At 40.0% G+C, this 16,017-nt stretch overlaps 1 protein-coding gene and 1 long non-coding RNA gene across 5 annotated transcripts in view; one reads left to right on the top strand and one right to left on the bottom strand.

Moving 5' to 3' along the window:
• The first annotated feature begins 45 nt into the window (after positions 1-45).
• Positions 46-16,017, top strand: part of LOC110597470 (uncharacterized) — a 72,213-nt gene continuing 56,241 nt past the window's right edge. For 3 of the 4 annotated variants that reach the window (XR_013431040.1, XR_013431041.1, XR_002483236.3), the window contains exons 1-3: positions 46-273; positions 436-755; positions 11,581-11,690. This is a non-coding gene — a long non-coding RNA (uncharacterized LOC110597470). Of the gene's footprint in view, positions 274-435; positions 991-11,580; positions 11,691-16,017 lie in introns of those variants that run through there. The other variant, XR_013431039.1, reaches the window with a different exon arrangement.
• Positions 4,767-15,349, bottom strand: Gcsh (glycine cleavage system protein H). The gene is made up of 5 exons (XM_005318461.5): positions 15,127-15,349; positions 12,398-12,477; positions 11,215-11,278; positions 6,192-6,323; positions 4,767-5,352 (listed from the first exon to the last, which is right to left on the bottom strand). Exons 1-5 carry the CDS (start codon positions 15,272-15,274, stop codon positions 5,255-5,257), a joined length of 522 nt encoding a protein of 173 aa, XP_005318518.2. The 5' UTR covers positions 15,275-15,349; the 3' UTR covers positions 4,767-5,254.

Here is a 16,017-nt window from a genome sequence, read left to right on the forward strand (position 1 = left end):
CTGGGGGCGGGTCCACTTCTAGTCGCAGCGGAAGTGACGTACAACAAAGCCGGGAGCGTGAGGCGTGCGTGCTCCCGACAGGCTCTGCGCGGCCGCGCGCCTCCCGACTTGTGGAAGGTCCCTGGTTTCCGCGGCGGTAGCCCAGTCGGCGTGCTAGGTACCCTGCGGCGGTGACTGAGAGCCGGGACGTTGGGACCGGCTTCCGGTCAAAAACCCACGCGACCACTGCTCCGGCAGAGAGCTTGTCAACCACTATCGCCGACATTGAGCCGAGTATCCGTGTCTTCCAGGGCGTTTGGGAGATGCGGGGCAGCCAGACGCTTTGCCACCTGTCCCTTCTGGGCGACTCTGCCCCTGCCCTTCGGAGAACCTGTGCCTGGGTGATGCAGGCCCATGGGAGGGTTCCTTGTTTTTTGTTTTCCTTGACTAAAGCAGTACCAACTGACACTGAACTTCTGGTGACAATGGAAGAAGAGCCACCCTGGAGTGCTTACTCGGCGGTTGGTTGACGACGTTGCAGACCGCCCCTCCGCTGCCCGCCTGTGGCGCTGGTGCTTTGGAGCTCTCGAGGGTGCACCCAGGGGCGGGAACCTCTGCCTGGAGTCAGGCTTTGAGCGGTGGGCCGGCGCTCCTGGAGTCTGAGTCCAAGGCCCCTCAGCTTTACGGCTCCGAAAGCGAATGTTCCTGCCGTGGGGATCATTAGCGTCTAAGTCCTCTTTACCACTGAGATTAAAGGCGTTTGGAAAGATAGCCAGGTATTACTGCTTTTGTACACAATATACAGCAGTATTTTTAGGCTTCGCTCAAAAATTTGTTTTTAGTTGTAGATGGACACAATACCTTTATTTACCTATTTCTATGTGGTGCTGAGGATGGAACCCAGTGCCTCACACGTGCTAGGCACGCACTCTTACCACTGAGCCACAGCCGCAACCTACAGCATTGATTTAAGAACATGTAAAGCTATGGAAATAAATGTTGTGTATGTTACATTATGATGTTGGAACCAAGTACTCTTGTAAAATAACTACTTTTTTAGGGTTTTTTATTTAAAATATATATTATATATATATAATATCTATACACACACACATATATATATATATAAATCTATCACTCTTAAAAGTAATACAAGTTCAATAGCAATTTGATACCTACCCATCAACATCTACTTTAAAATGTCTGAATAACCTAGCTAAACAGTGAATAATCTTCCACTGCTTTTTCTCCTTAAATTTATAACTATTTTTATTCTTTATTCTAACATATTTATAGTCAAAACTTACTTTAAGTAAGTCTGTTACAGCTTTCAGCAACAACTATATATATATAAATATATATAAATTGAAAAGGAAACAATTTTCCTAAGGTGGTCACAGCTAAACAGTTAAATTTTTCCTAATAATTCTTTATTCCTACTCTTGACAAATATTTTAGTAAAATATTAAGCAAAATATATTATTAGAAGTGTATCAGAATGAAATGGACAAAGCTTTTCCTCTCCTCCATTAATGTATGTATGTGTATGTATTATATTACTAAAATGAGGTAGATTCAGCCATAATTACATTTTTTCATGAATGTCAGTTGAGATATCTTAACAAATATGAAGATGCAAATGGAAGCAGTTTTGTTATCAGTGTCTCAAAAACTTTTTACATCAAAATTCACATAGTAATCATTAACCAAAAAATATTTTAATGTTCTTTCAACTGACAATTTGCTTTGTCCTCCTTCACCTTTCTTAAAAACAGAATTTGGATCCACCTGACTAGCAGGATTTGTTATCCAGTCATAAAGCTACTTTCTCAGTTGTTTGTTTTGCTTTTGTGGCATTGGGAATTGAACCCACAGGTGCTGTACCACTGAACTACATGCCCTGCCCTTTTTTGTTTTGAGGCAAGGTCTTGTGGATAGTCTCAAACTTGAGTTCCTCCCACCTCAGCCTCCCAAATGACAGTGGTTACAGGTGTTTCTCAGTTTGGGGGGAGTTACCAAAAGTCTTTAACTAAATTTAATGTATGACCCCTAATTAAACAACTTTACTGAAAGGACATTCTCTTAGGTACATGTGAAAATTTAAAGATCTGGAAACTGATTTCTTTCATAGTAAGTGTGCCTGTATGCCCCTGTTTGAAATCTTCTGTAATTACTGTTGAAATCCAGAAGGCAAAAGCCTGAAAGCATAATTAATCAGAAATGTTAAAGGAGAGTAATTAGCTAATAATTATTCCAAAAACAAGTAGAACTCTAGCAAAAGGGATGTTTCAAAGACAAAACTATGAGTGGACCTAGGAAAATCTTGGTGTGCAGGAGAGACAAAGACAAGGAGTATATGGGAACTTTATTTTCTACTGACTTTTGCTGTGAAACTAAAAAATGTTCTAATAAAATCTATTTAAAGAAGGGGGGAAGACAGATGGGTATTTGCTCAACAGTAAAGCCTTGTTGCACAGAAGAATTTAATCCCAATGGAAAGGGTCCCCTCTGAGATGGAAGGCATGTATGATTAGATCTTAAAAACTACATGACTGTTGAGCAGTAATGAAGACACTTATAGCTAGGACTTTTTTTTCCCCCTTCAGTGCTGAGGTTTAAACCCAGGATCTCTCACATACTAGGTAAGCACTCTATTATGGAATGACATACCCAGACTCCCAAAAAACACTATTTTAAGTGTATTTTTTTTAAACTTAGGATGAGCTGTACTCTTATAAGCAGCCCCAGAAAAACAGCAAAACTTGGGGGAAAAGAGTAAGAAATTGTGATGTGCTGATGAATGGAGTTGTACTGGTCTGAAAAACTAGCCTCACTTCCATACCAGGTCTGTGCAGAGTGCCCTCTAGTGGTGTCACTAAAGCCTGATGCTGTAAGCCTCTAAAGCACCTGAGGTGGGTGATATGAAAAATTTTTACACAGGGCAACCTACTTCATTTCTGAAGATTTCATATTACTAGAAAGCATTTATCAAGGCCTTTATTAAGGTGCTCTGCTAAGGCCAAAACCTTAGAGGAGTTTGAGGTCAGGGAAATAAAATTCTACTAATTTAGTCAATTTGAAGGGCCAAAGCCTGGATTTTGAGGGTCTTGAGTATAGCTCAATAGTAGAGTTCTTGCCTACCACGGTAAGGCAAAAAACAAAAGTCTATTTTTGGTGTCACAAATTAATGACAATGAAATTGGCTTCATAGTTAAGTAAAAAAAAACCAAGTTGCTCAGTTTTCTGCTCTTTGAAAGTTGTTTGTGTCCTTAGGAAGGGATGGGAGTGATTGCCCACTTCTTTCAGAAATGATAGTCAAGATTGGCCATTTCTGCTTCCCAGTGTTAGAATATCCCTTCCCTACCCCCATTCCCATTTAAGTATTTTTATATAGTGGTGTATCACCTATCCTAAATGCCAGAAGTGTTTCAGGTTTCTTTGGATTCTGGAATATTTGCATATGCATAATGAGATTGTTGGTGATAGAACCCAAGCCTAAACATGATATTCATTATACATAGTCTGAAGGTAATCTTAAAAGAGTATTTTTAGTGTCCCTGCATTTTGGCTGCCTTCCATCACATAAGATCAGATGTGAAATTTCCCAATTTAGCATCATGTTAGCATTCACAAAGATCCAGATTTTGAAACATTTTGGATCTTAAGATTAGGGAAGCTCAACCTGTAGTTAACATAGCTAAGGGACTGTGGAAAAGTAGACCAAGACAGATGAAAACCCTTACCACCACCACCCAAATATTTATGACAGATCTCTTATCTCTATCACTTTCTTATCTTTGAAGTGGTGGACATAAAGGATAGTCCTACCTAACTCTGGTGGTTGTAAAGATCAAAGGTAATATATTAGATCACCTTCGCTATAATTATTATTCATCCCTATTTCCAAAGCAGATTAATTAACCTGGTAATTTCATAAGAGAAACAAGGAGACAGTCATTCAGGACTCAGGTACTTCCTTGATAAGGCACACTTGGCCTTAAGCTCAGTTTGGAAAAGAATGATTTTTGTGCTGAGAAGCAAAGAAACTATATTTACCCACCCAGTTTTTCTAAGTTCTCATATTTGCTATTACCACCAGGTGGTAGTAACTAAATGTGTCCTTTTCCCTGTAGTAAAAGGGGAAATAGAGGTGTCTGCTTGTGCCTTATGCATATATATTTATTTATACATATATAACCTGCCCTGCCCCAAGTCAGCATTTTACAATTGACTAAATTGGAGGGTATATGCTATGTTAGTCATCTGAAAATACCATTGGTACTCTAAATATGCTTAAGCTCCAAGAGTATTCAGTCAGTCAACTCCTGAGCCCATAAAGCTCCACCATGTCCACTTCTATTCCTATTACTGAAGTGGAAACCTCTGAATATGGTTTAACTTCTTAAAGACACCATGTGCTATGCAGATCAAAATTTCCTCCTTCCCTTGTTTTTCCTCTTCTAACCTAATATGATGAAAAACGACAAAAGTGTTAAATGCTATCAAGCAATTAAATTTTCACTTCAGAAAAACACTGATTTGTAACTAAAAGAAAAATTTCCCTTAAACCTTTGTTATAGCTTAAATATTTTTTTCAAAAATTATGTTTCCAGGGCTGGGGATGTAGCTCAGTGATAGATGGTGCATGCTTAGCCTGCTCAAGGCCCTAGTTTGATCTCCAGCACCACAGAAAAAGAAAAAAGACTTTGCAGAAGTTGAAAGGACCATTTTCATAAATAATAGCAGAGTCCCTAAAAGGAATATTAATGTCAAAACAAAAAACATGATTAATGAAGTTGAATATTTTATTATTTTGTTGCAAGCTGCTGTTTCAGTGTATAAAAATAACACCAGTGAATGCAGTACATTATAAAATTAAGACAGTATTGTTCTTCTGACACTGTACAACACACACTTTCCTCTATGTCCAGTTTTTTTTCAAGTGGAAGATCATTAAGTATATTGACCCAGATCCAGGGATGGATGTAAGCATGTTACAGTATTATATTAGGCTTATAACAAGATTATCCTTGAATTACATACTTATTTTTATAAGTATTTTTACCACAGATAATTTCATGAATTCTGATATCAACCTAGTGCCTACTCTAAAAATCATAAGGAATTATAAAAAAGATGCATATTGTGTTTATCGGCAGTCATTGGGAAGTTAAAGGGTATCTTCTTCCAGTAGCATTGTTAAGAATAGTTTTTTAAGTCTTCTATAAGACAACTGCTGCAGTTATTCCACACTAGTTTATTTAGGGTGCCATTTTCACTCCTCAATAGATTTTACATATTTCTCATACGCTTCTTCGCTCATTAGGTCATCCAGTTCTGAAGGGTCACTCAGTGTCATCTTTATCAGCCAACCTGCAACCAAAACAAAAAGCTTACATTCCAAATTGCTTTTTTTTTAATATTTATTTTTTAGTTTTAGGTGGACCCATTATCTTTATTTTATTTTTATGTGGCTAAGGATCAACCCAGTGCCTCATGCATGCTAGGCAAGCACTCTACCACTAAGCCACAACCCAGCCCCCAAATTACCTTTTTAAAAGGTCAAATTCATTCAATATGTAAATTTCCGAGTGCCTCTAGTATACTAGATCAATTGCTTGAATTAATCCAATGTACACAAATAATACATTATTTATGGAACTTTTTTTTGTACCAGAGACTGAACCCAGGGGGACTCAACCACTAAGCTATATCCCCAGCCTTTTTATTTTTTGAGACAGGGTCTTACTAAGTTGCTTAGATCCTCACTAAGTTGTTGGGACTGGCTTTGAACTTGTGATTCTCTTGCACTAAGAATTAATATATTTGTATATTATAATTGGAAAGAATTTACAGCCAGAATAGAGTATACCATGATAAATTAAAAATAGATTATAAGAAGCATGAACAACTATCATTTAAAACTATAAATACAGGATTCAAATATGTAAGGCCAAGTACATCTTTCTTTAATAAAAGATAGACCCATACTGTACCTGCTGCAGTTAAAGGCATCAAAAAGCAGCAGAAAGAAGGGTGAGATGGCAGGCAAAGAACCACAACCTAATCTTAAATTTGCTATTTACTGGCTGCATGCTCCTGACAGGAAAATTGGGGAGAGGAGGAGCTCAATTCATCTATAAAATGGAGAAAACTGCTACTAGCACACATTTCATTAGATTATCAGGATAAAAATGTAAGAAACAACTTACCATCTTCATAACAAGATTTGTTCACAAGCCCTGGGTTTTCTGCAAGTGCCTCATTAATTTCAGTTACTTCTCCTGATAGAGGAGAATAGAGTTCACTGGCAGCTTTCACACTTTCCAAAGCACCAAACTCATCTAAATGGAGAAAAAAAAATTTTAAATATTAAACGTGAAGTCAAAGACTTGAAAATACAAAATATGGAGAAATGGTCATCTCTCCTAAAATCGTGATTTTTAAAAATTTTACATTTCACCTGGCATGGTGGCACATGCCTGTATTCCCAGCTCCTGGGGGCTGAGGCAAGAGGATCACAAGTTGGAGGCCAGCCTCAGCAACTTAGCAATACTCTGTCTCAAAAGAAAAAAGAAGAAGGGGCAGGGGATGTAGCTCAGAGGTAAAGTATCCCCAGTACCCAAAACAAAATAAACAAACAAACAAAAAAAACACTTTAATTTCTTTAATTGGAAAAAAAAAAAAACATAGGTTTTGTCACGTTCGTAACTCCTATTAGAAGGTATAAATACCCTCAATAAAGTGAGCCTATCTGTCCTGGACACCGAAAATAACAAATGATGATTTTATCTGAATACTAGATGTGTTTATGATGTTCAGTTAAACTCAATTTTCTTTGAGTAACTATGTCTCAGAAAAAAGAAAAAACCTTAGGAGTTCCAGTAATGCTGAAGCACCCCATATCAGACCACATTATATGAGAGCAATCAGAAAGGTACCAAACTAGGTGAGATCTCACTCCCACACAGTGTGACTGCACATGCAAAGAGACAGTTTGTTCGGCAGAGGGGTCAGAGGAGAGTGTAGAGCTGCCAGAGTGGCTGGGAATTGGGGGCTGAAACCGTAGGAGGAATGGAATCACAGTAAAAAGATAAAGGCATTAACAGGAATGGATTCCAAAATAACCCATATGTTGGAATTAGCAGAGAAACTTCAAGTAGCTCTTAGGAAGTTGCTCAGAGACAGTCTTTATTGCAGTGAGGGAATATGAGGAGGAATACTTGCAATGGAAAATTTTATATGGAGGCTCTAGAAATGGAAAGTCTAATACCTAAAATAGAACACTCAATACAGAGAACTAATAGCAGACTGGGGACAACAGAAGACCAATGAAGGTGAAGAGAAAAATCAACCGAAATTAACCACGCTAAAGTTACCAGAGCCAGGGGCTAGGGTTGTGGCTCAGTGGAAGCGTGCTTGCCTAGCAAGCATAAGGCACTAAGTTCGATCCTCAGCAGCACCACATAAAATAAAGTCCATCAACAACTAGAAAAATATTAAAAAAAAAAAAAAAGTTACCAGAGTCAAAAGGACCTGTGGGACATATCAGATGATCCAACAAACATACAACTGAACTCACAAGAGAAAGGAATTAGGAAAAAAATAAAAGCAGAAATAATGACCAAAATAAATCTCCAAATTTGATACTCAAAGGAGAATGACAGAATAGCTGACTTTTCATTCCAAAAAACAGAAGCCAGCCACAATGGAATGAAAACTATGAAGCCCTGAGGACAGGGGAGGGGGAATCTGTCACCAGGAATTCCATACAAAGCAAAAATATCCTTCAAGAATAGATGCAAAGGGATAGGAATAGGAAAGACAGTGGAATGAATCTGGCCTAACTTTCCTATGTACTTATGTGAATACATCACAGTGAATCTCAACATTGTGTACATCCACAAGTCTGGGATCCTAATAAGAATAAGATAAAGTCCATGTTTGTATAAATATGTCAAAATAGACTACTGTCATGTATAACTAAAAAACATAAAAACTTTTTTAAAAGATTGGAAAAATCTATGTGTGTGTATATATATATATATATATATATATATATGAATATACCAGTGAATTTCATCTTTATGTATATCTATAGAAAAAAAGGCCAAAAGTAAAATAAGTGAAGCAAAGACATTTTCAGATAAATAAGGAGGCATAAGCACATCCTCACTTCAAGAAATACTACAATTTCTTGCGCTGAAGGTGATAACAAGATGACACCTCAAATCTACAGTGAGGAGAGAAAGTGTTACAACTGGTAAATATGAATAAATACAAAACATATTCTTCTTAATTTCTATACAAGGCACTCTATTGTTTAAAGCAAAAACTATAATACCATGTTGTAGAGCGTATGCATCTGTTAATGCAGAACACTGAACAGCACAGTGAATGGACAGGAAAGTTACTGTCCTAAATGTCTGACATGCTATGTGAAGTGATGTATTTACCTCTAAATAAACTGTGATAATATGACATACTGTGAGCAACTGTTGAACAGTACAAAGAGGTATACTCTAAAAACCAGTGGAGGCCAGCTGTAGTGGCACACCTATAATACCAGAGACTCAGGAGGCTGAGGCAGGAGGTTCGAGGCCAGCCTCAGCAACTTAGCAAGACCCTGTCTCCAAATTTAATTTTAAAAAGGACTGGGGATATAGTTAAGTAGTAAGCACCCCTGGGTTCAATCCCCACTACAAAAAAAATAAAATAAATTAAAACAAAATGGAAAAAATAAAAATCCAACACCAAAATTTAGAAAGGCAAAAGAACAGGACAAAATGAAAGCAAAGACCTAAACTCAAATATATCAGTATTACAGTAAAATGACTAAATAATCATCAAAAGGCAGACGTCAGATGGACAAGAAAATAAGACCAAACTATAAGCCGTCTTTAAGGAACACACTTGAAAGTTAGCATAGCATCATTAAGAACAAAGAGCTAGGCATGTAGCTCATTGGTGGAGTGTTTGCCTTGGCCCTGGGATCAATCCCAGTACTGTAAAAAAAATCAAAGTAGACTTCAAAACAAGAATTTACCAGAGATAAAAAGGGACATTTTTTTCAGGCTGGGGTTGTGGCTCAGCAGTAGAGCACTCACCTAGCATGTGCAAGGCCCTAAGTTTGATCCTTAGCACCCCATAAAAATAAATAAAATAAAGGTATTGTGTCCAACTATAACTAAAAAAATAAAAAGGGGGCATTTTTTAAAACAGCAAATGGATCAACTCATCAGCAAGACCAAGAATCTTTTATTAAAAGTGCATATAATTAACTATTTCTAACTCTCTCTGCTTCCCACTGCCACGAGCTGAGCAACCTTCCTTCTCCATACCCTTCCACTAAGAAGTTCTGCTTGGAGCCAGCCATCTATGGACTAAACCTCTGAAAACAGCATGTGTGGTTCCGAGCAGTGAAGAAAGGAAAAGAAAGTCAGCTGGGAAAAAAATAACCCAGAACCCTGAACAAACTGGGCCCTGATGATCAATAGTTCTACTCGGTGAATGTGGATTATAGCAAACTGAAGAAAGTAGGTCCAGATTTTGAAATGAAGTGTTTCCCTATAAAGCAGGTTAGAATGCAGATCTTTCAGAAGCCACCCACCCAATTTTCTACTTAACCAGGAGTTAAGTGGGAAGTTGATTTGTTGGTGTAAGGACAGTTTGAACAGTACCATCAATACTAAAACAGTACCATCAATCAACTGAAAGTTAACCCTTACCCCACCATGATATGAGGTGAGGCCTCTGGCAAGAGGAACCCTTGGGAATGGGCTAAGTGTTCCTATAAAAGGGACCCCCAAAAGTTCTCTCCCTTTCTTTATGCCTTATAAGGTTACCAGAAGATAGCAATCTGCAGCCCAGACAAGGCCCCACCCAGACCAAACCATACTATTACCTGATCTCAGATTTCTAGCCTCCAGAACTTAGAAACTATAATACAGTTCTGATACTCATAAGCATCCTCATCTGTGGTACAGTTTACAATAGCCCAAACTAAGATATTCAATAAACAAAGAATGCAGTCTTTTTAAGTACACATGAAACACTAAGATCATATGCTGAACCATAATGTAAGTCACAGCTTCAGAAATTAAAATCTTACACAGTATGTTCCTTTACTTACAACAAATTTAAGTTTAAAATTAGTAATAATGAGCGATCTAGGAAAACTTCAAATATTTAAAAATAAACATACTTTCAAATAATTTGTGGATCAAAGAAATCAGATGGGAAATTGAAAGATACTTTGAAATAAGTGATAATGAGAATACATCATCAAAATTTGTGGGATTTTTAAAAATAGTGCTTAAAGGAAATTAGCATCTTGTGGCACACACATGTAATCCTAGCAACTTGATGACTCCCTGTCTTAAAATATTTTTTATAAAGTGCAGGAGATGTAGTTCAATGGTCAGGTGGTCAAACACCCCTGGATTCAATCCCCACTACAAAAAAAAAAAAAAAAAAGAGATTATCATCTTCATAGCATTTTGAGGTTTTATGTTAACAATCAATGAATGGCCTGGGTGCTCAAAACATTAGAAAATAAACAAAAGGCAATTTCTCCCCCCCCCCCCCACTTCTCTTGTGTGTGTGTATGTGGTAGTGGCATAAGCCAGGGGCACTCTAGACTGAGTTGTACCCCCCCCCCCTTTTTTTTCATTCTTGAGACAGGACCTCACTAAATTGCTTAGGCTGGTCTCAAATTTGCAATCCTCCCACCTCAGCCTCCCAAGTCATGGGATTATAGGTGTGTGCCACCTGGACCCCAAGCCTGTTAAACTTAATAAGCTTCAGCAAAATTATACAGTACCAATCCACACGTGTAGAGGTGAGGAGGGTGGCATTAAGAGTCATTTCCCTCTTTTTATGCCTTTCATTATCAAGTCTCAAAATTCTCCTTCTCACCATCCCTTACAGCTAGTCAGGAAAAAACAACCCAGACCTGCCTGGTAAAATGTGAGAACGCCTTTGCTGAGATTTCTGGTCGAGACATTCTTTCTCAACAAAAACAAAGGAGACCCTGCCCCTCTTCGGACTCTCGAAACACTGAGGCAGAAAGTTTCACCAAGTGGAGGTGTCCTTAATGGCTCTCAGTGAACTAACCCTGTGTCCACCTATCCCCAGCCTTTATAAAACAACAAACCGCTTAGGTGTTCAGGTAAAGACAGACAATGAAAATTTATGGCATGATTTGTGACATTCCAAGATGAGAAAAATTCTTACCTTGTTTTTTCAATTTTGTTCCAACTTCAGGAAGACTACAATAAACAACATCTCCCAGAGCTTCCTAAAAAACAAAAACACAAAAAACTCTTTAAGTCATCAAATTAAATTCCCCAGTAAGTAGGGACAAAACACTGAATTCCCTGTAATTCAGGCAACATATTTTTATACTCAGGAGACTAGATTCTTTGGTCTTCCTCTCAACCCTTTAAAAGTGTGCAGTCTGTTCTTCATTCAGAAGCTGCAACAGGCCACCCACCAGCCAAATCTGGCCCCTCACCTGAAGTGACCCCCAGCACAATCTATGTGCTACAAATAGTTACTAGCTCTTCTCAGCACTAACAGACTGCTTTCCCACCTCTGCAGCTCTACTTAGGCCATGATCCCTACTGCTCTAGCTGTATCCAACTCACTGGATCTGTGGACCACAGTCCTAATAGACATGCACTCCAGGAGATAAGGCTGCTCTCCATCAGGTGAGTGGACCACAATCCCTGGCAGTACCTGGAAACCCCTTCCACCTGTTGTTTACTATGTCGTTTCCATGTGGGTGACTTTCATGGATAAACACCAGGAGACAAAGACAGCATCTTACACAGTATTTCCCAAACACTCTGTGCTGCACCCCATGGTACACAGGTATGCTGATAAAGTCAGTGACTCTCGATACCCAAAAATCTATCTAGCATTTCTGAGGAATTGTGTCCTCCCACTTCCTCTTTCTTCTCCTGCCTTGCCCCTTACACAAATCTAATTGAAAGTCACTGTCCCATGCTACTATGAGGTCCATGGAAATAGGCAAATTAGTAGAGAAAAATTAAATATGTTTCTATGTGTTAATCTGTGCTTATTTGAGTTTTCCCTCTTCTTTATGGCCCTAGGCCATGTGGGTATCACAGTAGCCACAAAATGCTGGCAACCCTCCAACACTTTTGTTTGCTCCTTTTTCTTCTTTCCTTAACTATTCAATATAAAACCTATGGCCTTCTGGAATAAGGTATGTTTCCTACTCTTAAGCAATAACCCAGGATTTCTTAAAATACCACATACTGACCTAACTAAAGTACACTTTACTTGATTTATCTCTGATTTTCTTCCAAGAGCTTTTAAAAAGGCTGAAAGTACTATATAAAGTAAGCAAGTTATATGAGAGGACACTATCAAAAATATTTCAAGACAATACCTGTGCAAAATTGCTGATTCCCACTGTTCCAATACCATTTTCTGTAGTTATCCATTCATGTTTCTCTGTGAATTTACGCACTAAAACAGAAGACCAATATTTCAGAAAACCAGCGGCATTGTTTCTTTAAAAGGCCTTACCTTGCTGGTACAGTGATGCATACCTATAATCCCACCTATTATGGACGCTGAAGCAGAAGGATCACTTGAACCCTAGTGTTCAAGGTCAGCCTGGGCAGCAGCAAAGTGAGACCCCCATATGTGGGGTGTCAGAGACAACAACAAAAGATTTAACCTAAAAAAAAATAATGTGCCACTTTAAGTTGAGTTGACCTAAGACATCTTAACTGAAGCTTAATTATAAGGAATGAAACTGGCCTCCTGGAACAATTATAAATTAAGTTCTTAAAATTATTTTATCAAATGTCAACCTGCCCTTGAAGAAAGTAGCTACTGCTGTTTAAAGAATACTAGGGTATGGAGTGTAGCTCAGTGGTGGAGTGCTTGCCTAGTAAGTGTGAGGTCTTCAGTGCAATCCCCAGCACTGCAAAAAAGAAAAACTTAAGGGGGATTCTGGGCTACATAGATGGTATATATAGAACTTCGGCCACACATTCAGTTGTCCCTCTTGTCCTGCTACAACTTAAGAACTTTAGATTTTACCAGTTATAAACCCTTACTTTTTGAAAGTAACGGCTGGACAAATACAAATGGATGACCTGTCTGAGACTACTGTCCTGGCCATCTTGTCTGATTGTGAAGATAATCTCAGGAGTCAGGTTGTCTGGCAATCACTGAGCAATTGAGCAACCCAAGTGTAGAGGAGGCAGAGCCTTCAAAAGCTCAGTGCACCTAAGGGCACTTATGTCTTTAGCCATAGATTGTTTTTTTTTAACCAGGCATGCTACTTAGGCTAAAAGCAGTGTTAATACAATTCTCCTTTAACCCTTGGACCAACAGGACAGACTAGGTAAATAATTACTTTCTTACTGGCCTTGAAAAAACATGGTTTTTGGCATCAAGAAATCAGGAGTTATAATTCATTAAAATTTTAGATTTTTTTCCCTTTCCAGGTCATTAGATGTTTTACATTAAATGTTGGTCAGTTTCTTACTATTTATTTGATGCTTCACTAATATTTAACAGGTAACATTTCTTCAGTGTTCCCTAGTGACAGAATGTGTGTACAGCAGTTACATTATTTCCTTTCATTCACCCAATAACTCTGAGGTTAAGTATTGCCTCCACTTTATGAGGAAAACAGATTCAGAGAGGTTGAATCCATATGCCCAAGATCTCACAGCGGATAAGAGGTAGAACCAGAACTGGAAGTTGGATCTATCTGCTTTTAAAAACCTAGATGCAGCAGGACATGGTGGCGCACACCCATAATCCAGACTCCAGAGCCTGAGGCAGAAGGATGGCAAATTCCAGGTCAGCCTTATTAACTTTAGTGAAACCCTGTCTCAAAATAAAAAATAAAGAAAGGTCTGAGGATGTAGCTTAATGGTAAAGAGCCCCTGGGTTAAATCCTCAGTACCAAAAAAGTAAAAAACTAAAAAACAAACAAATCCAGGTACATTTTACCCCATAATACATACAATTCTTGTGTCAATTAAAAATAATAAACAAAAATTAAAACCTAAGTGCTTAACCAGATAATGGGCATTGATAATTTGGACAATATTTAACTATAGATAACTAGCAACTGCAAACAGCTAGAGATAGTATAAAGAAAATCCGTAGACATGAAAATAAATTGTCTGAGAAATGCAGTACCATTGTATTCAAGTTGGTAATGTATTGGAATGTGTCACAAATTGTTGAGGGAATATAAATAAGAAAATTGACTATGCTTCAAAATGTCAACAAGTCCAGTTCCAACAGATTTGTAAAACAATGAATTCAATGAGACAACAGCCATATTGATCTATGATCCTAAATTAGCAGCCTGAGTTCTTACAAAATGTAGTTAGTCTTGCAAGTATTTGCGCATAAAGAAAGAAAACTGTTTTTCCACTCGCTAATTGTGCTAAAGCAGCAAAATGGCCAAGCCATTTGTGGGCAGGTTTCCCAGTTATTTCAAGTCCGTTTAAGTTAGGTCTTTTTTCAGCCCCAAGGGCTAATACAGACTTTATAACTCGTTATAACTTCTGTAACAGTCCAGAAGACTTTATCTTTCGTTTTTCGTTTTTAGGAGACAGCTGTTTTCAACATTACGCTCATTTTAGCTAGTAAAAATCTAAATCCAGTTTTAATAAGTGCTTCTCCTTAATTTTACTTGGGAGTTCTCAGTAGTGGCCCATGTAGCAAACTAAAGACAAAGTAAAAACCTCCACATTTAGTCTCACAAGAGCACACAAATGCGAGAGTTACTAAAGTCACAAAGAACCTTGGTGATGCCTGCTTAGCTTCTCCAGCCCGAGCAGCCAACTCACCTGCGGGAGCTGGCCCATACACCATTACCCGGCTCCTGCAGGACCCCCGCCGGCTCCACGTTTTTACCCACGGGACAAAGATCACTAGTGTTTTCTCACGCCTGCTCAAGAGCTAGAGACATGGCAGGGAAGAGGGAGGCCAGCAACGAGCTGAAGCGCAGGGCAGGGCTCACCCTCGCTCCGCGCCAGGGACTCAGCAGTGGGAACCCGACGTTCTCCGCGTGCAGCTCAGCCCCGGGAGCGAGCCGAAGGGAGGAAGGCGCCGGCCTGCTCACGTGCCCGCCGCGCTTACCGGAGAGCAGAATGGGTCCGGTGCGCAGCGTCCGAACAGCGCCCGCCCTCACCCGCCAGGGCCGCGGCGGGCAGAGCGCAACGGGCGCAGGGGCTGCCCGCACGCTGCGGGCCGCAGCTAGCGCGCTCCGGACTGCTCGCAGCGCCATATTCGCAAGGGTACAGAGGGTCGCCGAAGTCGCCTCTGCCGCCCAGCGACCCCGGCGGGAGTGGGCTGGTCGGACTGCGCGGGTCATGATTGGGCAGTGCGCAGGGGGGCGGGGACTCCAGGGGCGTACTCGTCTTCGGATAGGGCGACGTATGAAAGAGGCGTGGACATGTGGAAGAGTTTGGAGTCGCGGAAGAGGGGCGGGGACTAGTGTCGGGCGAAGGCCTGGCTGGGCCGCTTGGGCTGGGAGGCAGGTCCTACTGGAGGGGAGGGGCTTCTTCTGGGACATTCTGGGGAGCTGTAGGGCTTGGCCTGCTGGCCCCGCGGCTCCCTGGCCGGCGGAGTGCGTGCAGAGCAGCGTCACCGCGGTAGCAGTGAGCAAAGCTCCAGATTGGAGATGGTTTTGCTGGGCCGGCTTATTTCCCTGCCCTCGAGTCCTGAGAGGGTAAGGCACCTCCAGTTCCGTTAAAGGATGCGATCCCGCCCTTCTACACAGGAGCCAGGTCATCCAGAGCTGGATTCATTCCAACCCAAAGATGATTATTGGGCATTAGCCAAAGTCGCATAGACACATGCAGTTCCTCTGACTTTTTTGAAATATTGAAAACAGTTCCAGAGCCCACTTTATTTCCTTACAAGATCCCAAGAGGCCCCAAAAAGACAGGCAGAACCGGGAATATTCCAGAGGGCAAAGAATTTACCAAGGGTCAGGAATGGCTTCTTGGTGGAAGTTGAACTGGAGCC

This window comes from Ictidomys tridecemlineatus, chromosome 15 (assembly GCF_052094955.1).
Source record: "Ictidomys tridecemlineatus isolate mIctTri1 chromosome 15, mIctTri1.hap1, whole genome shotgun sequence".
Classification (NCBI taxonomy): Eukaryota; Metazoa; Chordata; class Mammalia; order Rodentia; family Sciuridae; genus Ictidomys; species Ictidomys tridecemlineatus.

Bases quoted from the DNA above. Each gene is read 5' to 3' on its own strand.
- Gcsh (XM_005318461.5), bottom strand. From the start codon at position 15,274: ATGGCGCTGCGAGCAGTCCGGAGCGCGCTAGCTGCGGCCCGCAGCGTG. The intron at 12,478-15,126 runs GTAAGCGCGGCG...CTTCTGTTTTAG, and splicing joins CGGACCCATTCTGCTCTCCG to TGCGTAAATTCACAGAGAAA. The intron at 5,353-6,191 runs GTAAGTTGTTTC...TTTTGGTTGCAG, and splicing joins CAAATCTTGTTATGAAGATG to GTTGGCTGATAAAGATGACA.